At 40.0% G+C, this 23,209-nt stretch overlaps 1 protein-coding gene across 1 annotated transcript in view; it reads left to right on the top strand.

Moving 5' to 3' along the window:
- DNER (delta/notch like EGF repeat containing) overlaps nt 1-23,209 on the top strand; it is a 279,307-nt gene that overhangs the window by 124,654 nt on the left and 131,444 nt on the right. Inside the window, exons 2-3 of the mRNA XM_045031472.1 lie at nt 5,721-6,017; nt 22,032-22,126. Of these exons, the coding sequence (XP_044887407.1) occupies nt 5,721-6,017; nt 22,032-22,126 (392 nt within the window). The remainder of the gene's footprint in view (nt 1-5,720; nt 6,018-22,031; nt 22,127-23,209) is intronic.

Genomic DNA, 23,209 nt, shown 5'->3' with positions numbered 1-23,209 from the left:
ATGCAACTGGAATATGCTTTATGCAAAAGATCCCATTGGGAGCTGGGTGTCTGGGTGCTGGAGATAGGTGACTTGCTGAGCAATTTTTGGTTAAAGTCTGTAGCTTTGGGGTCGTGGACCAGATCTGGGTCTGTGTTGCAGCAGACTAGCGTGTCTGGCTCAACAAGGCAGGGTTCTGGAGTTCCAAGCCATCAGAGAAAATGGGCTCAAGAGGTAGTTGGAGCACATCAGGTGACAGTCCCCAGGGGGTCTCTGTGACCGAACCCCTCACACAATGATACTATTTTTAAAACAGCGCATCAAAGCAAATAGTATAGCATTATAGTGAAACTGGAATTTAAAAAGCTGCATTTTAGGGTTTGTATAAACACATTTGAGTGTAATAAATGTGGTGTTGTATTCCTTGACACTTGAGGAGTTTGTCACATTGAAAGACAACAGAATTCCTAATAATTTCCTTAGCTTGGACATTTCATATAATTAAATATAAACTTAAGATTTTTTTTCTCCAGGCATTATATGTATGAAACTAATGATAAATATCCCCTAAAAATCAGTAAAGGCACAGGCAAGTTTGTATTGATCTAACATAAGAATAAATTATTATAATTTATTAATCCTATTTTTGCTTCAATATGGAGGTCTCTCACCACAAATGGAAAAGATTTTGGAGAGGAGATAAGGAGTTTGGTTCTGGCCATGTTCAGTTTGAAATGACAAGATATCCAAGAGGTGGAATCAGAGGTACAAGCTGAAGTATGAGATTAAACGAAGGACATAGTTTAGACTACCAGATATATTGAGGCTTCTGTTTCAGAGTATCTCCTTAAACAGGCATAATGTACACAATAAATACTTCAAAATACCTGAGAAATTTGATTAGAACTAATCCTAATGGTTTGGTGGTGGTTGTAGTGAGCTAAATGAGCAGATCTGTTTTGAGTTGGCTGAGATTCTTATTTATTTCCCACAATTCCTAGAAAACAATTTACTTTTGTTACTGTCAATCTGCTGTTGCTTTTCACATAAATGGTATTGGAGTCTCAATGCTACAAAAAATACACAGGTATGAAATCCTTTACTCTAAAATCATCCTGGTATATTCTAAAAGGAATGCTGGGGAGTGAAATGTAATGTAGCTGTCAAACAACTGGAGGTTGGGATATGATGTATCTTGGATCCATGGCACATCTAGCAAGAAACAAAAGGTACAAAGGAACATAAATAAAAGAAACAATAGTTATGTTGCTTCCTTCCATACACTGAAAAGTAAAACAAGTTTTTTCTCAAAAGCAACAATTGTGCATCAGCATTAGAATTATTGTAAATAAGTGAACTGGCAGAATTTTCTGTAGAAACAAAGTAATATGATAGCAGCACAGGGTATAATCCCCATGGAGAGTTAGTTTGACCATAACCTTATCGAAATCTTTCCATGTTTTCTAACAACTGAAAACCCCAGTTGCATTAGTTTAAAGCATGCAGAGCTTCATTGCGTCAGTTTACCGTAAATGTAAAAATGTAATCCCGTATGGCAGTTACAGAAACAACTCTTTTGTGGGTTTCCCGCTGATTGTGCTGACATGCCATGCTTCAGCCAGGACTTTCCAGCCCTCATGCAGGATACAATAATAAAAATGCTTAATATGTGTATAACGCATTGTGCATTCAAAGTGTTTTACAAAAATTAGCTAATTAATCACCTTCATCTCACTGTAGTTCAAGAACTTTCTAGAAAACAGTGTTCATTGGGGTCATATTTGTGCCTCATGTGATTGAAGTTTCAGTGCTCAAAGGACACATTAATTGACTTTGTCAGGTTGAGATCGCATATTGGGACAAACTCACGGATCAGTGAAGGTAAATTCACCAGTCCTTTACTGCAGTTCCTGACGGAACACAGTGGAGTTATCAGCTGGATGGTATGCTGAGATGGCACACAGATGCACGTTGGCTGTAGACTGAGAGATTGAAAGACTTTATGTACTGCAAATAGTCCGAAATAGATTATATAGAAACAGAATGCAGAGGCAGATTGCTTTCTACTGCCCTTAGGGAAAACCTCTCCCAAATCTGAGAATAATATTTCAGTGTAGATGGCTTCAAAATTGTTAAGATTTTCCCCAATTCTGCAGAAGAGGCTAGGGCAGAGTTGGTCAGCAACCCATAATCCAGGTTCTGATGGGAATGATTGCTTCCAGAAATGATGCTTCCAGAAAGGATAAGCCTGACCAGGGGCCTGATAAAGATCCACAAGTAGATCAACAATGGCAGAGTCTCCCACTGAGGTCAGGTCTTCCTTGGGACTAAGGAGGCCTTCAGCATTGAGGGAGTTTGTCTGGAGTGGTTCATGACCAAGAGTGCTAACTTCAAGGGAAACTGTCATAAAGCGGGGCAGATGCCCCAAACTGGTTGTATGTACTGTTACTAGATTTCACCAACCCAGTAACAAATGTGAACTCCCAAAGTACTACAGTAGTCTTACAATGGAGTCGCAGACCGTGCCCTTGACACTCTAGTCTATTTTACCACCTAGGACAACGTGACAAATAGTCACTTACACCAAAGATCACCCAATATTCAGATTACTTCCAATTCCAAGAGACCAGTCACTTATCCCGGATCAATTTGTACCTTAGATCTCACACCAAAGACAATGCTTGTAGCCAATCCTGTAATAAACTAACTATAGTTTTATTAACTAGGAAACAGACATAAGAATTATTTACAGGTTAAGGCAAGCATATCTACACAAAGGAATTTCAATCTATGATTTAAAAGGTAACAGTTGTAATAATCTGTCAGTTCAAAGTGTCTTTCAGGGCTAACCCATGCCAAGCAGCATGGGAATCTCTTTGCTTAAGTCTAGGAATCTTTGCCCCTCAGACAGCATGAAAGAGATTTTCTCCTTTTTAGGGATTTTTATCCCCTCCACTCCAGCTTCCAGACTGATGGGATTAATTCATGCATAGGTCTCTCCTTCCTGGAGGGAGTTAGGAATGCAATCAACAGGGTCTCTCTCCTTTGATGCTGCAAAATGCCCCATTTGTCTTCAGTGGGCCATCTTGTATGCAGGATAAGTCCTGTACCTTTTATTAATGCTTCATTTCCTGTTTGGTGAGTCACAGAATTACAGAGGTTTACAATGCAAACACTCAATATAACTTTAAACCATGGGCTATAGAGGTTATAAGTGAGATCAATACATGCAGTATCAAGTATTTTATGAAGTCTAAACAATAAACCACATTATTATCAACTTAACATCTAATATCTATGTTGATAATGCTAACTCAGAGGTAAACAAGACTGGTTTCCTGGGGCCTTGGCATGAGCTGGCACCTGGTCTGCCAGCATCACAGAGTTGTGCCATACAAATTCAATTTACCTTCAGCTAAGGGTTGAAATACTTCAGTGAGGTGCTATGAGGAAGCTTTTACTGCTACTGATGGTGCAATACCTACCAGAAGAGGCAATGGAATCTGGGGACTGGGCTGCTAGAACAGGAATCTGGAGGAGGCCTGGCTTCAATTCCTACCTTAATTAGTGACCTATTGTGTGACCTCGGGCAAGTCACTTCACCTCCTGTGCTTCAGTTTCCTCATATTTAAGTTGGAGACTACAATAGGTCTCATTTGTTGTAAGGGCTTTGAAATCTACAGATGGAAAAATGCTCAATATTATTATTTTTTTCTTTTTCTATGACTGTCCATCTGACCTTTTTTACAAGTACTATATTCCCTTAATACCAGAGATTGGGAGATGCTGGGGGGGAGGGTAAACAGAATCCCCAAATCTAGATCTGGATCCAAGTTCACAGCATGAATCTATCTCAGTGGATTCTGAACACCTTGAAAATGGGGAAGGAACAGATTCAGATCCAGATTTCAGATCTCCAGGTTTGGGAGTTCCAAAAGCTATGTTCCTGGTTTGACCTATTATAGAGATTTCGAGTTCTGGCCAGCTTCTACTAAAAAAAACCCAAAAAACTTCCCAGTAAGTTTTGTGTCTTAATCAAAAATTGTTGCCAGTATACTGGTTGATTCTGTTCTTTGATTGAAACTGTTTGTCATCCTGTACCATAAGTGGTGTTGGTTTCCCAAGAGATTTGGCATGGCATTTTGCTACATATGGTGATGTTGAAGAAATTATTAATAAAATTGACTTCAGAGAAACAGATGTGCAGGCTGTGATGGATTCAAGAAAAACAAATATTGATAAGAGGAATACATTCAAGTCTTTACTTTACCCACAGGTAAAGCACTAGCAAAAATCCTTAGATGGAATTAGAACTACCCTAGAACTGTCATTTTGTGTATTGCCACAAAACTGCAAGAAACGGTGATATTGAGATACATTTGCCCAGACATATTGGTACAGGTGTAAGTACACTGCTAATTTTGCAGGATTTGGTTTATCAGCTGGGTGGTCTAATACTGGATGTTCTGATTTTAATAAGTTTTCAAACCAAAAGAGAACATGATGTACTTATGGTAGGGAAGTAATTTTGCAAATAAAAATAATAGTTGTAAGAAAAGTTTTATGATATATGTAGTGGAATTTTCCTGTTTTTCTTGAATTTCTTCTGTATTTAACAAGATAAAGGAGATCAGAAGACCTAGATTTCTTTATTTAATCTCCTCTAACACCTTTCCCCCTTTCCATGTAATACTTTCTTAGCTCCTGAGTCAATGAAACTAGATTTTGTAATCTGCATGGCAAACTTCGATAGTAAAGAAGACACCTTTTATTTTTTTTCTGAAACAGGTCCATAGAAATTTAGAAATTAAATCTTTTCTTTAATAAATATTGGTGGTCATCCTGTCTCTCTAATGGAGCGGAGCCCCTGCTTTGCTTGCTGCTAAACTATTCATGCTAGAAATTGCTTTTTATCTTGTTTCATAAAGAGACTGTTGGTTTCTTTGGTTTGGCCTTTGGAATGTACCAGATTACACCAAATGGCAGATACTTTTAGAAAACATCCCCAGGAGAGGTTACCATCAGACTTTCCAATGAGGATTACTATGATGAGGTATATGAACCCTACACTAGCCAGGAAAAGAGTCAATGAACTGCTGTGGATTTAGTTGGCCCTGTCCTGCTACACCGGCAATAGATGTTGGGCTTAGAGGGAAGGGTTAAAAGGGGAGATTCCAGCTCAACTGGATGCTAGCTGGGAGGGAGGGATGACCTGCTCTCCATGAGAGGAGCCTAGCTCTGGTCAGAGCTGACTAGAGACTGTTGCCTACCTGAGCCTCCCTGAGGCAAGGTAGGCCTGATGTGGGGCTATTGTTTTGATTTACTACCACAATGTGCCTATTGTTGCTGAATAAGCCTGCTGCAGGTGGTGCCCCACCTGAATATAAAATGCTTTTGTCTTTTCCCCCCAACCAGAGACCCAGCAGTGGATTGTTGCAAGCCCAGGAATTGCAAACTACATAATTTGAACACAGCTGACACTACTGCTTTATTTACTACCTCTTTGTAAGCCTGTCATCAATGAACCTGTATTGATTGACCTTGGAATAATGGACCATATTAATCCCTGTTTTTTTTAATCCTCTGAAATAATTGAATTTCATCAGGGATGAATTTTGACCCATAAATATATATTGTGGAAGCTAAATATTGGAAAAATAAATCCCGTTTTATGGCATTTCTAAAATGCAGAAGTAAATCTTGTGTATGAAGTAATTGACCCAGATGGTTTTTTTTCTCAGTTTGTTTCAGATCCTTGTGCCAGCAACCCTTGTCACCATGGTAACTGCAGCAGTAACGGTGATGGCTACCTCTGTGTTTGTAATGAAGGCTATGAAGGTACAAACTGTGAACGCTCATTTCACAGCCTTCCAGTCTCTGGATGGGCAGAGTCACTGCCACCAAGACAAATCAGGCCAGTATCAGCAACCTTGGAACCTGACATTGTTTTACCCCGTTCAAGAGCAACTATGACATTACCTACTTGGCAGCCAAAAGCAGGACAAAAAGTTGTTGATCTAAAATGGGATGAAATAGAGGTGAGACCATTTTGTTTAACATTCATACATAAAAAGCTTGTAAATGTCACTTATTATTTAGTTATCATTTGTCTATGGGCCATAGGCATATATGTAGGAAGATTGAAGATATGATCCCTGCCCTGAGTTAATAATCCATAAAATTAGCAAGTAAAACACTTGGAAATGATTTTAGGCTTAACCATGGCTCTTTTGAAAATAGATGTATGCTTTTTTAGGTATAATGTATGGGAAATCTTTGAGATATATATATATATATATATATATATATATATATATATATATATATGGTACAATATCTTTTAGTTCTGCCATTTTATTAATAAACTAGAAATTCCAAACTTCAAATCAATGTAAGAAAAGCAAAAGGGTAAAGCATCTACTTTTTAGCATGATTTCCTTCTATTTACACAGTAGTAGTAATCTTTTACATTTATATAGCAAAGGATCCTACATTGCTTTGAAAGTTATGTAGTCCCATAGTGCTACTGCAGTGAAGCCACCTTTTAAGTAGAAGATTGCATACTTGGTGACAAAAATATCACACAGCATGCTGCATAACAGTAGGGGTCTGGAATATGGGGGAGAAATCTTGAGCAAGTATATTGAGAAGTTGGGTTTGCTTTTTTTTTTAAACCAATTGTATGAAAAGTGCAGAGGTTCTTTTAATGGCTACTCAACATCTCTGTTTTTATTAAGCTCTCATTTGAAAGACACAATATATTGCAAGAAATGCAGTTAGTTATTCTAGAAAAATAAACCCTGTGTACACCCTGCTGGGATTTGAACCTGTGGTTCCAGGAAGTTTTATTTTGTACGAAGATAGCCACTGGTTACAACACACACTGTTAAAAATGTCACATTCTTCGAATCTGTCAAGGTCACATTCACATATAGCTTTTGAGTCATAGCTCAATTGTGTGTAATACCATTCATGAAGTCCCCACGGAAACTGTGTGTTTCTAGTCTTTCCAGCTCTGCTGCTGTCTCATCAAGTTCCATCTTCACTTTTTGTAACTCTACTTTGAGCACAGCAGGCTAGTCTGTGATTGAAAATGTTGTAGAGTTGTTTGCCTCTTTGTAGTTATGCTTTGTGATATTCTTACATGGAAGAGAAGTATATATTTTATGGGTTCCTATCTGGGCTGGAAATTGCAAGAATTCTGTTTATTGTTTTGCAACAGTAAATTCTTTCTGACTCTTCTGTATCTAATAATACATTCTGAGAAATGTATTAGATTTTCAGATCTGTTTCCACACTGATAGGGAAACTGATCAAAAGAGTCTCAGATCTGTCAGTGAATTCTGCAGATTATCCAGTAGACTTCTAGAATGATAATGGGAATATATATTTAATATTTTCAGAGAATAGAAATGCTCAGTACCTACAGCTAGGAAATGTATGTAATAGCTACTTTGACAATACACTGTATCATATACCACATGCTATAAATAGTTTTCCTGAAGTGTATATGCCTTTAGAGATGAAAATTTTGCATTTGTACATAGCCAAAAAGTGCATATGCATTTTTCTTCTTAATTACATTTAATGCCTGTCACAGATACAGTGATGACCTCCAATCCCTGACTGATCAGCACGCCGCACGTTGCAGTTTGGATCTTTTCAACCTAAGTCAAAATGAACTAGTTATATTGCCTCCGAATTACCTTAATTTAAGTTTTTACATTTTCCATAGCTAAGTGTTGACTCCCTGTCATGGCGTGTTTTGAAGCTGGTAATGTTTGGAAATCAATTCTGGTCACCCTGTTCAAGAAAAATGAATTTAAGCTGAACAGGTGCAGAAAATAGCTACTAGGATGATCAGAAAAATTGAGGTCTTATCTTATGAGAGGCGACTAGAAGAGGTTGGCTTATTTAGTCTTACAAAAGAAGACTGAGAGGGGATATGATTACTCTGTATAAATGTGTGTGTGTGGGGGGGAGGGAAATACCAGGGAGGGTGAAGAGCAATTTAAGCAAAAGGACAATGTTGGCACAAGAATAAGTGGATATAAACTGGCAATGAACAAATTCAGGCTGGAAACTAAAATAAGATTTCTAATCAAAGAAGTGAGTTTCTGGAACAACCTCTCAATAGAAGTTGTGGGGGCAAACAACTTAATAAGTTTGAAGAGAGAGCTGGTCAAATTTATGACTGCAATTGTATGATGGGGTTACTTGTGATGGTGGGCAGGGAGGGGCAAAGCTCAGAAGCACTGGGGCTCGTTCCCGGTTTGTGTCTTATGTTCTAAAGCTCATGCATCAGGGTTTCAGCCAGCCAGGGTTTCAGCCAGGGGTCAGGGAGGGATTTTACTTAGCAAGGAAGGAGTTAGTCCTTTTTCCTTGGGAGAAAGTGAATTTGTTTTGGTCTGCTTTTTGGTGGATTGTTTGCAGCTTGTATTTTGCATAGTCTGTTTGGGGGCTGTGTATTGTGACTGAGCTGGAGGCCTCCCAGATGAGTGTGCACTGGAGATGTTCTGTCTTTGGTCACTGATGGACAGATAATTGCCAAGCCTTATTGAGGGGGCAGGACTGACCTAGGCAAAAGGCTTATAAACCAGTGAACAGAGGATAGCAAGCAGGGGAGTTTGTGTGGGAGTTTGTAGGAGGGAGTTTGGGGGATTTTTGTCCTTTCATTTTTAAGACTAGGAAGCGAAGACAATGATGGCTACTGAGGTAGCACTAGAGGTGACCTGAGGAAGAGGAGAGACAAAGATGATGACTGGACGCAGAAGCTGCAGGATGTATATTATTCTGACAGAAGCTACTTATGTATGAAATGTCACCTGAGAGAGCTCATGGAAGAGAAGATCTGAGGCCTAGAGATGCATCTGGAGATAATGGTGGAGTTCAGATGGGGATTTAAAGACATGATGGAGGAAAGGATAGAGGAGACTGCACATACAGCTCAAGATTTGCTAACCTTGCCAAACAAGTGGATCTAGAGGGCAGACCACTAGATGAGGAGCATGACCCATGATGACAAGGCAGAGGAAGAGACAGGCTAGTTGAGGAGAGATAGAGTGGAGGGTTACACTGGAGAACGACTAGGAGAAGCAGGTTGAAGATGGGGTGGCAAGGAAAGAAAGCAAGGAAACCAGTCCCAGCGGAAGAGATGATGGAGGGAGATAGGGATGGAGCCATAGTAAAGATAAGTATGATATAAAGGGGACAGCAAGAGATCACAGAAGGAAGAACAGCTGGGAGGGAAACTGATATTCTAATTAGCTGTACAAGAAACTAGGAATATACTATGTAGTATAAGTATCTATTCATACTAAACCAAAATCATAATACAATAGTAAACCAAATAGAAAAGAGCCTTTGTTTTTCAAGCATTTTCCTATCCCTAAATAAATAAGGCCCCAATTCAGCAAAGGGTAATGCATGTACAAGTTCAACTGAGTTCACTCACAGTGGCCACATCTACAGCTGCAGATGGGGGTGCAGTTCCCAGTTTGTATAGACATACCTGTTCTAGCTTTGATCGAGTTAGCACACTATAAATAGTAGTGTGGCTGTGTAACATAATGCGAAGTGGTGGCACGGGTAGCTACCTCAGTTACAAATCTGCCTGGACCAAATTAGTATGTACTTGGTGCAGATATCCTGTGCTGCTGGTTGCCACTGTGCTGGGCCTACCACAGCTCAAAGAGAGCTAGTGAGAGTGGCTTCACAAGCTGGGAATCATACCCCTAGCTCCAAGTGTAGACATAGCTGGTGCATAAAGCTAAGCATATACATAGCAGATTGGTTCATAAAACAGGGAACTAAGTCATATTTATTAACATTTTTGTCATAGTTCCATAAAAAAGCATGGTTACAATGCCACCAAAGCCCTGCAGAATTTGGAAATAAATACTAGGGTTGTTTTTGCCCTTCAGGCAAAATGCAAATGAGGTTGGATTGATTTTAGTATCAAGCACTAGGCATAATAAAGCTCAGTGGTGCAGCATTTTTTTGAAGTTCAATAAATGATAACAATTTCATAACCTTTTGTGACTTTTTTCTTAATGAAACAGCAGCTTGTAAAGAAAAGAGAATTCAGGTGAGTTTATTATTTAGGAATAAATGGATAAAATGTCAAGCCTGTGGTTGACTTTTAAAATATTTTGATTACAGAGATTCTTTGAGATGCACTCACAAGGTGTAGAAACCAAAATTAGCTAGATATTAACTGTTAATATCCTGGACAAACCTTGTGGAATTAAGATAAACTTCATTGCATTAAATTAAACTTCATTGGATATGGGTCCATTGTATTAAAATACAGTTGTGTATATGTTATGGAGTTGTATGTAGCTTCTCTAGTAGGAGGGAGGTGCTAATGTAATTCCTTCATTATCAGCCATTTGAACCTATTCCCCTGGAGAGGTGCACATATACTAGTTCAAAACAGATTCTCCAGGGACCAACAGACAAAGAAGTGGTTTTTGGATGAATAGCCTCATTCATTAAACTGGATCAGGGCCTTCTTCCTTATCCATCAAACAGACAGGACCCCTGATCCACAGAAGGCCCCAATTGTGAGAGAAGGATTGGAAGGACTTGGCTTACTGGGGCTCATAAAACTGGTTATTAGTTCTAAATGGAGACTGTTATGAACTTGTGACCAGAGAAGAGACTCCCTTTGTGAGACATTGAAGGACTGTTCCTGTCAGAGCCCATGTTAGAATTGGGGTGATCTCTTGATCTCTGGTAAGCTTACTAGCATGCATGTAGATTCTTTTATTGTTTTTAATGATTTCTCTGTCGTGCTAGGACTAAAATAGGCTTGCACTGAAAATGCTGTGTGGTATCTAGAACCGTGGGAAGTCAGACTGCTAACCATGTCTGAAGAGAAAGCAAGCAGGTGTGCCTGGGCAGCCTGACTCTGCTGGGAATACCACAGTGAAGGCAGGGAACTGTGCAGCCTGGAAATGCCCCAGTCAGAAGGGAATGAGATGTGGGTCTCCACACAAGAAAGGCAATGGCTGGGGAGCTGGACATCTTGCTGGATCACTGAGTTTTCCTGAACTGTGACAGCCCCTATTTGAGTCATCTGCAAGGATTGAAATAGGATCTTTAATCTTCCATTTCTTTATGTGCTGCCATGGTACATGTGATACTGGATCAAAATAGCTCTGTGTATCTCCTGCATCCTCTGATGCTCTCAGAAATCAAGGGAGACTAAAGGGAAGATGTGTTCTATTAAGATTATAGTTTCCTGTGACTTGTGTAATATCACCAAATCTCTTCTCTGCCACACCATGGCTCTGGGCTTTACATATAAACACTATTTCCAGAGGCAACTTGGCTCAGACATCTTTGAACAGGGTAAAACTCTTCAGTGGGCCCCTTTTTTAAAATAACAAAACAAAATATCCGTAAGGAGTCCCCAGACCCAAATAAAATTATGTTTAACCATCCGTTGTCAAAAGACACTCAAGGGAGTTTCAGTTAGTTTTGCAACTTCTAGCTGTACCAGAACCACAGCTCTCTTAAACCCTTTCAGTCCACTGGGGTGAGGAAATCCTTCCACAACATCAACTAGAGAGGACGTTGCCGAGGGGGATTCTCTCAAGACAGTGAAGCCCTGTTAGTCCAGACACACCTTACTTTTAGTGCCTGGGTTGGGTTCAGAACTTTCTTCTCAATGTGATCGGTTACTGCTTCCAGCAAGTATCAAAATTCTTAAACAAGGTTTCTTGTAGTTTTTCAAGAACCACTCCATCTTGAAACTTTTGTCTCCTTTTAAGGCTGAATGAAAAGACAAGGCTTTCTGAGCTGTATAGTGAACAAGACTCTTTGCAACCTTTTCTCTGGAGCAGTTCTCAACTTTTTACATTCAGCAACCTAATGTTACAGCAGAGAAACATTTTGGGACTCCTCTCCAACCTAGTAATAAAGTATAGGGGTGTGGTAGCAGCCTCCATGTTGAGAACTTATGCCATAGATCCATGATTCCAGTCCCATCAAAAGAGAGAGGGTTCGATGTGTTTCATGGTGATTTAAATAGATCTGGATGATCTTGTCTGACTCTGGATTTGTCTGTCTTCATGTGCAAAACTGATTTCATGATCGAGGTCATAGTTTTACTGATCCAAGAAATATAGCCCTCTCCCCAGTGCATCCCAACTGCCGTAGGTGTCTATGCTTTGCAATCAGGAATGACCATTATCTGATTCAGGAAATGCCCTTCAGTCTGTCACATGTTCCTTGGGTGTTCTGAAGTTAAAGGTCACCTTGATGGTCATCTTGAGAAGAGAGAGTATCTAGATCTACTACTACCAAGACGATATATTTGTGAAGGTGCAATTGTGCAACATGATAGCTTGCGTCATTGACTGAGCCATCTAGTACTTGGAACAACATTGATAATATTGTGGAGGAAATCCAAGATTTTATTCCTGTAGCCTAAAAAGAGGTGCAGAGTCTCAAAATTCTGTATCTGTAGGTGGAATAAATCATATTCTGAGATAATTTTGAAAGTATAGTTGCTGACTCCACCGAGGTTACAGTTATTTTGTGAACAGAAAAACAGAGCCATCTGTAATGGAATTTGCTGGGCAGATACTTACTTTCATTCACAGAACACTACAAAACTGACACGATTTCTTCATCTGATGCCACCTTAGGACATGGAGTTCTTCAGTCTCCTCCGGTGCTCTCCAGTGAAGACCCTCCCTTAAAAATTTTACTCAGTACTATTAGATTTGATATTACAATGTTTCTACTCGGTACACTTTCACCTTTCCTTCTCCATTGTTAGAAGTTGTTTTTTCTGCTTGTTGCTTCCCAGCAGTTCCAGCTCTGTGAAGTAATGGAGAAGTTCCCATGTTGGTTAGAGAACAATAGAATTGGTTTGCCTGTAATTCAGGGGTTCTCAAACTGGGGATTAGGACCTCTCAGGGGGTCACGAGGTTATTACATGGGGGTTGCGAGCTGTCAGCCTGTACCCCAAACCCCGCTTTGCCTCCAGCATTTATAATGGTGTTAAATATATTTAAAAGTGTTTTTAATTTATAATGGGGGTCTCACTCAGAGGCTTTCTACGTGAAAGGGGTCACCAGTACAAAAGTTTTGAGAACCACTGCTGTAATTCTATCTTCTTTGAATGGGAATTCCTGCTCTGTTTCACCCTGGGTATTATTCAGCAATTTCTGTATGGTGGGATGGAAAGGGTAATAGATCCTTATCTTCTGGTTCTTACAAACCTGCTTTTATTTCTTGCTTCCCCAGCCCCATTTTTCCCATGCAGAAAACAGTTCAGCGTCTAACTGGTTTGATTTTTTTTCTAGGGGTCCCCTCCCTCTCTCCTCCCTGCCCCCTCTAGCTCCCCCCCCATTCTTCTTAGCTTTGGCAGTATGGCCTGGGGGAGCAAGGTCATTCAATTTAACCCTGTGCCTGTAGAAGGTGTTGCTAGGCAGATTGCACTGGTAGGGGAGAAAAGAGGAACCTCTTGCCTGCATAGAGATGTGGAAAAGATGGAAAACCCAGCAGTTCCAAGCCTGATGGAACAGTGGATTTGCATTCACAGAAGACTAAGGAAACTAATTTTATTGAATTAAAAAATAATTAATGGGTAATCCCTTGGAAGGAGATTTGGCAGGGTTAGCATTTACAGAAGCATTCCTGGTAATGTATTAATCTTGGCTGTTGCTGTCCTGCTGGAGGGATATAGTTTTTTTTGTGTGAAACTACTGTCATATCACGTTTAAAATGGTACAGCTTTGGGATATAACATTTTTCTCAAGTTAATAATTTTTACAGTATTTGCATTCACCCAATGCCCTTAAAATAAGTTTTGTCTGAAGTCTAAAACTTTCATTTCCTGGCTTTTATTACCTTACCCTTCCAGCTGAAAGGTGTATGTCAATGAGGCTTTTACCTCCATGAGTCAGTTCAGATGTGTTATGTGAATTCACAGTAATTTCCCCCACTATGGTTTGGCAGCAAGACCAGGTGGATCTCATTGCCTCCACCTGAAGGATAGAAAAGGGAAAGAAAAGCTAGGGGGAAAGACAAGAATAGAGAATCCTTAAGAGCAGCCAGCTCAGGAGGAAACTCAGACATAGGTTTATGTTGTCACTTGTGAATAAAGAAGAGATGCTGAGTTCTGAACAATAATCAATTGTGTGTGTGTAATGTACTGAGAGTGTTTACAAAAGTATGCAAACTCACTGCAAACCACAGTGGGGTGTTGTGAAAGCTGTGATGTCACCAGCATGGTGCATGCTGGGGCATCATAACAAATAGCTCTCAGGGAAGGATAGATATTTTGGGACTAAATGTACGAAGGAAAAGTGAATTATCACTTGTTAATATGTTCTTAATCTGGTTAGTGGGGGAACTCAGCATATGTTGTTAAAGGCAATGAAATGTTCATTCTATTTACAGGCCACCTTTCAGAGCATCCAGTCCTTGCTCTCTAAATCTTAAACTACAAATATCAAAAGCCCTCTGTTGTAATCCTCCCAATGACTCCACTGTTTTTTTTCCCCTGGCAAGCACACAGTGGATTTCCTCCCTGCCCCATGTAGGGCCCTTGGGAAAGGACAGAGGTTAAAATATTTGAAGCAGAAATGTGATTTTTAGTTTGTTATGTATCTGTTTAAAAAAGGAGCTCAGTATCCATTGATTTAGACCCAAACTGTTTGGGTCCATTCGTATTTATGCCTGTTTACAGGTGAGCAGAAGAATAGAATCATAGAATCATAGAATCTCAGGGTTGGAAGGGACCTCAGGAGGTCATCTAGTCCAACCCCGTGCTCAAAGCAGGACCAAACCCAACTAAATCATCCCAGCCAGGGCTTTGTCAAGCCTGACCTTAAAAACCTCTAAGGAAGGAGATTCCACTACCTCCCTAGGTAACCCATTCCAGTTCTTCACCACCCTACTAGTGAAAAAGTTTTTCCTAATATCCAGCCTAAACCTCCCCCTCTGCAACTTGAGACCATTACTCCTTGTTCTGTCATCTTCTACCACTGAGAACAGTCTAGATCCATCCTCTTTGGAACCCCCTTTCAGGTAGTTGAAAGCAGCTATCAAATCCCCCCTCATTCTTCTCTTCTGCAGACTAAACAATCCCAGTTCCCTCAGCCTCTCCTCATAAGTCATGTGCTCCAGCCCCCTAATCATTTTTGTTGCCCTCTGCTGGACTCTTTCTAATTTTTCCACATCCTTCTTGTAGTGTGGGGCCCAAAACTGGACACAGTACTCCAAATGAGGCCTCACCAGTGCTGAATAGAGGGGAATGATCACATCCCTCGATCTGCTGGAAATGCCCCTACTTATACAACCCAAAATGCCATTAGCCTTCTTGGCAACAAGGGCACACTGTTGACTCATATTCAGCTTTTCGTCCACTGTAACCCCTAGGTCCTTTTCTGCAGAACTGCTGCCCAGCCATTCGGTCCCTAGTCTGTAGCAGTGCATGGGATTCTTCCGTCCTAAGTGCAGGACTCTGCACTTGTCCTTGTTGAACCTCATCATATTTCTTTTGGCCCAATCCTCTAATACATGTGTCCTCATATCAGCATGGACATATAATCATTCTAAATGCTGCATAACATATTGAAGAGCTTATTTCCGATCTGATTGAAGAGCATATCTCTGTAAGCAGTTCTTGAGCGTGCTTCAGGGCTTTGTCTGGCTGATGAAGGTTTACGCTTTTTTCTAATGACTATTTTTAAAGTGTTGGCGTGTGCCTTAAGGAGCTGCCTTGCTTAGTAAAAAGGCTGTGTGCTGTTTCTAGTGCAACAGGGAAATCTTGGAAAAACATGATACTGCAGTTGTGTTCAGTGGATCTTTTTCCAGTTTCAGCAGGCATAACCGCTTGTCTGCCCTCATGGGTGTGGAACTGAAACATGTAGGTCATGATCTTTCAATGTCTGCATTTTTAGGAGAAAGCATATCACATGTCCTTTCAATTTTACCTTCAGAGAATCCTCAGATGAGACTACAAATTTATTTGATAAAGGAAATAGTGTTGATGTAATATACCTAGACTTCTGTAAGGTATTTGACTTGGTACTGCATGACATTTTGATTAAAAAGCTACAATGATATAAAATTAACATGGCATACATTAAAAGGTGTCTGTCTGATTGGTTCTTGGCACTGCTCAATTTAACGTTCTTATTGATAACCTGAAAGAAAACATAAAATCATCCTTGATAAAGTTTACAGATCACACAAATTGGAGGACTGGTAAATAACAAAGGGTACAGGTCACTGTTACAGAGCAATCTGGATTGCCTGGTAAACTGGGTACAAGCAAACAAATATGCATTTTTAAAATGGCTAAATGTAAATGTTCCTAGATGTATACAAAGAAGGTAGGCCATGCTTGCAGAATGGGGAACTCTGTCCTGAGAAGCAGTGACTGAAAAAGATTTGGAGGTCATGGTGGATAATCAGTTGAACATGAGCTCTCAGTGTGATGCCTTGGCCAAAAGGGCTAATGTGATCCTTGAATGAATAAATAGGGGAAGAGAGTTTTATTTACTTCTGTATTTGGCACTGGTTTCCACAGTTCAAGAAGGATGTTACTAAATTGGAGAGGGCTCAGAGAAGAGCTATGTGACTGATTAAAGGATTAGAAAACGTGCCTTATAATGATAGATTCTAGGAGTTCAATCTATTTAGCTTAACAAAGAGAATGTTAAGGGGTGGCCTGATTACAGTTTATAAGTACCTACCTGGGGAACAAATATTTAATAATGGCAATCTAGCAAAGAAAGGTATAACATGATCCAGTGGCTGGAAGTTGAAGGTAGACTATTCAGACTGGAAATAAGGTGTAAATTTTTAACAGTGAGAGTAATTAATCACTGGAACAGTTTACCAAAGGCCATGGTAGATTCTCCATTACTGAAAATTTTTAAATCAAGATTGGATTTTTTTTCTCAAAGATGTGCTCCAGAAATTATTTTGGGATATTCTATAGCCTGTGTTATACAGGAGGTCAGACTAGATGATCACAGTGATCCGTTTTGGAATCTATCGGTCTGAAAATCTCTTATTTAAATATTTTCCTGCAATCCCTGTTTTTGCTATCTTCTCCTTGCTATTGTAGCTTCTTTTGCAGAGCCAGTGATCTATTTGCATGTTCTGGTTTACTTTTCTTTGTTAGTATAATGTATTGGTCTAGCAAACTCTGATTCTCAGGTCTTTCAACTTAGTAGAAAACTCTCCCAGAACCGTATAGGACATCATTGGAAACTTTAATATATTTCTTCCAATGCTGTGTATTTCTCCCGTAATTCTGGCTGCCAAACTGTGATTTTCTGTTTTACTGGTATTTGTCCGAGGACACACTGTTGCTGGCACCATTTTGTTTCTTATCTGTGCTGGGAGGCTGCTGCTTCTTCTATTTTTGTGCTGATCTAAATCCCAGATTTTTTTAAACTGAAATATCAGTTTTCTGCCACTATAAAATTCTCTTTTGGTTCAGTGTTCTTCTGTTTTAGATGTTCTTCTGTTTATCAGATCAGTGGGTAATGGAGCCAGAGAGAAGTGCAAATGGAGCTGCTAGTTAGGTCAGCATCACATGACACCTTCCACTTCTCAGATATAACTATAAAAGCCCTGCATCCCTGTGCTGCTTTGGCTTGCATTAAAACATTTTGTGTTTGTGTTGCCTTTCCTCAGAAGCTTTAATTTAAGAGAGTGTTCCTGTTTGATTGCATGTTGGTTTTCCACTTTCAGTATATTATTTTTGTGCTGCTCCTTGTGCAGTTGTACTGTCCAGTTTCTGTCTTGTCTGTCTAGTCTGTCTTTTCTGTCTTTCCATTTGCCCTCTGAGTCTATAAAAAGGGAAATAAGGATAACCCAGGGAATTACAGATCAGTCAGCTTACCTTCAGTACCTGGAAAGATAATAGAACAATAAATTTGCAAACACCTAACAGCATGGATTTGTCAAGAACAAATCATATCAAACCAACCTAATACCTTTCTTTAACAGGTAACAAGCCTTGTGGATAGGAGGAAGTGGTAGATGTGGTCTATCTTGACTATAGTAAGGCTTTTGATACTGTCTCACATGACCTTCTCAGAAACAACCTAGGGAAATACAACCTAGATGGAGCTACTATAAGGGGGGTGCATAACTGGTTAGAAAACTTTTCCCAGAGAATAGTTATCAGTTGTTCACAGTCAAGCTTGGAAGGGCATAACGAGTGGGGTCCTGCAGGGATCAGTTCTGAGTCTGGTTCTGTTCAATATCTTCATCAGTGATTTAGATAATGGCATAGAAAATACACTGATAAAGTTTGCGGACGATACCAAGCTGGGAGGGGTTGCAAGTGCTTTGGAAGATAGCTTTAAAATTCAAAATGATCTGGACAAACCGGATAAATGGTCTGAAATAAATTGGATGAAATTCAATAAGGACAAATGCAAAGTACTCCATTTAGGAAGGAACAATCAGTTGCATGCATACAAAATTAGAAATGACTGCCTAGGAAAGGGATCTGGGAGTCATAGTGGATCACAAGCTATATATGAATCAACAATTTAACACTGTTGCAAAAAAGCAAACATCATTCTGGGATGTATTAGCAGGAGCGTTGTAAGCAAGACATGAGACGTAATTCTTCTGCTCTACTCCACACTCATTAGGCCTCAGCTTGAGTATTGTGTCCAGTTCTGGGCACCACATTTCAGGAAAGATTGGAGAAAGTCCAGAGAAGAGCAACAAAAATGATTAAAGGTCTAGAAAACATGGAAGATTGAAAATATTGGTGTTTGTTTAGTCTGGAAAAGAGAAGACCGAGAAGAGACACGATAACAATTTTCAAGTACATAAAAGGTTGTTACAAGGAGGGAGAAAAAATGTTCTCCTTAACCTGTGAGGGTAGGACAAGTTGCAATTTAAGCCCATGCTTCAAGGAAGGTTTAGGTTGGACATTAAGAAAAACTTCCTGTCAGGGTGGTTAAGAAACTGGAATAAATATCCTAAGAAGGTTGTGGAATCTCCATCATTGGAGATTTTTAAGAACTGATTAGACAAATACCTGTCAGGGACTAATGTTTCTCAAACTGGGATCCACAGACCCCTGGGGGTCTCCGGGCACTCTGAGAAACTCCTCTCCCTCCCTTCCTCAACCCCTCCGCCTCCTTCTCAGGCACGACTCCTGCACACTGGAGAGCAGGCTTACCTGTCCTGGCTCCCCACCACTCCTAGAAGCGGCAGGTACGTCCCTGTGGCCCTTGGGGCAGGGGGCCAGATTGTGTCCACGCGCTGCCCCTATCCCGAGCGCTGACTCTGCAGTTCCCATTAGCCGGGAACTGTGGCCAATGGGAGCTATGGGGGTGGTGCCTGCAAGCAGGGGCAGTGCACAGAGACCCCTTGGACTCCCGAGCCTAGGAGCCGCAGCCAGAAGTATATGCTGGTTGCTTTCAGGAGCATCCCGAGGTAAGCCTCTCTCCCCTTTCCACACCCGAAACCCCTGCCCCAGCCCAGAGCCGCTGCACTCCCTCCCACACCCAAACTTCCTCTCAGAACCCCAACCCCCTGACCCAGCCTGGTGAAAGTGAGTGAGGTGGGGGAGAGGGAGTGACGGAGAGAGGGGGGGATGGAATGAGTGGGTAAGTGGCAGGGAAGGGCCATGACCCTGGGAAGGGGGCGAGGCAAGGGCTGAGCTGGGGAGGTGTTGGGGGTCCCCAAAATTTTTTAAATCAAAATGGGGGTCCTTGGGTTGCTAAAGTTTGAGAACCGCTGGTTTAGATAATACTTAGTCCTGGGTGGCCTCTCAAGGTCCCTTCCAGTCCTATGATTCTATGATTTGTTTCTTAATTTTTCTGACATATTCCAAGTTAATGGACATATAAAATTCTGATGTCATATGATTTATGATTGACATTCATTATTGAGGGTGATGGTGGCTATATTTTTAGGTAACATCATACTGCTATATGTGAACAGAGATGTTAATGATATTTTTCCCACAGACTTGTTAAAAATCAGTTTCTCTCAGAAAGTGATTGTACAATACAACTTTTGCCATGCATATTGGCAAATATAAAAGGAGGGATGTCAGCCAAATTCATATTGGGTTGACAGAGCTTTGAACGTAGTCTCCATCATCATGGTTTCCAAGATTTAGAAATAGTTATCAATTTATTAACATTTTTCTATGTTACTTTAACTAGCACAACAAAATTGCATACTATTTATTTAAATTTGAAATATTCAAATTATCTGCTGAAGCCCGAGAATAATTCAGTAACTTACAGCCTGGTGAAGCAATAAACCGAGCCAGACATACAGTTTTGCTTATTGTGACTAATTGGCCACATGAGTCAAAATTGAACTTGTGTTACTTGAAAATTATTACCTAAGTAACATTCCAGGATTTTCACCTGTGTCTGTTTTTCATAGATACTTCATTGTCAAGTTCAAAATGTCAATTTGAATGAAACATGAGTTTAGAATCTGGATTCTGGCTCTTCCTTTGAAGGATGATTCACTCTTTGGAAAGGGTTTCAGCTAACATTCTCAGTTTATCAATAGGCATCATGTAAACCTAGCATAATAGGCTCTATACAAGCTTTTTATCATACAAGATGGGCTACAAAACCTATCCTTACTTTTTGGCAAATGTAGAAAAGAAATCGGCTCATTTTTTGTACTGCATGTGGTGTTATTTCATAGTCAAGCTGTTAGGGATACACAAAAAATACTCTAGATGATGATGTTATAAGGAGGCACTTTAGATTCTTCCCCCCCCCCCCCCAGCACACACATATTATGTTGATCTGTAGCAACAATGGTTTGGTCTCAAACAGGGTGATGGAGGTTTTTGTGGGGGTACCTCAACTCATCTAGATATTTGCTTAGTTCTACAACAGGCTACACAAGAAGCACTAGTGAAGCCAATTCAAACTAAAATTTCATGCAGAATGACTTGTTTATACTGCTCTGTATACTATATACTCAAATGTAAGTACAATATTTATATTCAAATTGATTTATTTTATAATTGTATGGTAAAAATAAAAAAGTAAGCAATTTTCAGTAATAGTGTGCTGTGATTTTTTTTTATTTTTATATCTGATTTTGTAAGCAAGTAGTTTTTAAGTGAGGTGAAACTTAGGGGTACACAAGACAAATCAAACTGCTGAAAAGGGTACAGTATTCTGGAAACGTTGAGAACCACTGGTCTAGATGGACTAAGAGGCTTATTCATGGCTTTTGGAAATACATTTGCTATCATTGGATAGATGAATGCCTGTGTACCTGCATGAACTTAGATGCCAGCATTGCATGGTCAAATAAAAATGTCCGTAATCACACTGCCAGTGTTGTATGGTAGAGAAGGTCTGATTAGCGAATAGAGGAATTGCTGCATAGATGGCAGAGAAATCAGTTACTTAGCACAAGCACTAGATCACAGCTGCAGTCATGAATTTTCTTACTAGGTAGGCTGTGGATGCTCCATTCACTTTGTAGAAAGCCTCCTGTCATTGGAAAGAGTGATAGTGGGCTTCATTATTGCTGGGCTCATGTGGTAGGGTATGGCTATGAATTTAAAAAGGAAAAATAAGCTATGCAATAAGTGTAGTTGAAAGAGGACAGTAGTTCTTGCTGTTGGTTCTAAATGCCCCAAGATCTCACATGTTCACTGACATGTGGCAACGCTAGATATTTATTTAGTATTTGACAATAAGAGAAATCCATTTATCTTTTTCTCAAGATGAGTGTAATACTTGTAAAGGCGGACACCTCTAACAGTAAGTGCTCACTAAAATGTAGAGCTATAGGGAGGGTTTTTTTTTTTTGCTGTTTTTGAAAACATTACCCATAAGGTGAGTTTCCGGAACAATTGAAGACAGCATAGAGCCTTATATTACCTCCAATGTGTATTGAGGATGAAACTTTCAATGTCTGTCCTGACAATTTCTTAAAAGATCAGGATTGGTTAATGGTGCTGTTTTATATTCTTTTCCTGTTTATTAATTTCCCTAATTTTTTATATTCCCTTTTAAAGAACTAAATCTTTAAAGAACAATCTTTACTGTTTTCAGATAACCCCAGATGTAGCTTGTGGAAATGCCAGTTCTAACAACTCTGCTGGAGGCCGGCTTATCTCCTTTGAAGTTCCACAGAATACATCAGTAAAGTAAGAATATTGCTTTGTCATAGCAGCCTGAAATAATAAATGTTTTAATAGTGTTTGGTACCGAATTCATGTCTTGGGAGCTGTAGTCAACTGTCTCCTAGGCAGCCAGACTATGAAATGCCTTGGTATGTCATGAAAGAACTTCAGAGATCCTCCAGCTGACACGAGGGACCTAGCAATACCAGAACACCTTCTTTCAGGGGTGCAAGTGCTTACATGTATGTTTAAGTGGGGTTTTTTGTTCGGTTTGGTTGTGGGGCATTTTTTTGGGGGGGAAGGAGGGACTAAGCAAGTAAAGTGTCTTTCGGCCATCAGAGAACGCTGGGAATTGGAGCAAAGAGGTGGAAGACAACAGTTTGACCTGGAGAGGGGTGTAACATTTCCTTCTTTTCCCTCCACGCAGCAATGATTTCTGACAGCCAGAGCAGCTCACATTTCCCCTTTGCCAAATTCAGACTAATTTATTTGTTTATATTTGTCTGAACTTCACATCAGTAGTTTGAATGCTTCTATGAAGAGGTGTGTGTCCTACAAAGCAGATATGATTTTGAAGAGTTTGAAGTTGTGTAAAGCATCCACTTTTTCACACTGACAGTTGTGTAACTTAATTTTAGTGAATGGAATTTGATTCCCTTGAAAGCCAAAATCTGATGGCATTGGCTGGGATGAAGCATAGGTGTACAGTACAAGCTTTCAAATAAAGATCTTCCAGTGTATCTCCCTGCTGGTTTAGGCCTAGGTTTCTCCTGAAAGAGTGTACTGACACCACTCTTGTGCTGCCATCTTGTGCTCTAGAATCACAGCTTTCATTTTAAAAAAAAGTTTTGACTTATTTTGATGTTTGCAAAAAAGAGTGAAACTCGTGCAACTATGTCTACCTTGAGTCTGCAGGGAGCCTGGAACAATGACTCTGAAAGGTGGGAACTGCTCGATTTGTCTCACTGAGTTGTTAATTCAGACACCCAGTGATAATGATGTAAATGTCAACATTGTTAATTATTTCATTCCCCATGAAACCCTGTAAAAAAGGAGAGGTAAGATCACAGATCTGCACAGTCACTGATTAATGTCTTGTATGTGGGT

Source organism: Mauremys mutica, chromosome 9 (assembly GCF_020497125.1).
Source record: "Mauremys mutica isolate MM-2020 ecotype Southern chromosome 9, ASM2049712v1, whole genome shotgun sequence".
In the NCBI taxonomy this organism is placed as follows: domain Eukaryota; kingdom Metazoa; phylum Chordata; order Testudines; family Geoemydidae; genus Mauremys; species Mauremys mutica.
Note: the sequence above shows the minus strand (reverse complement) of the source record. Positions and strands in the feature narration are given on the sequence as shown.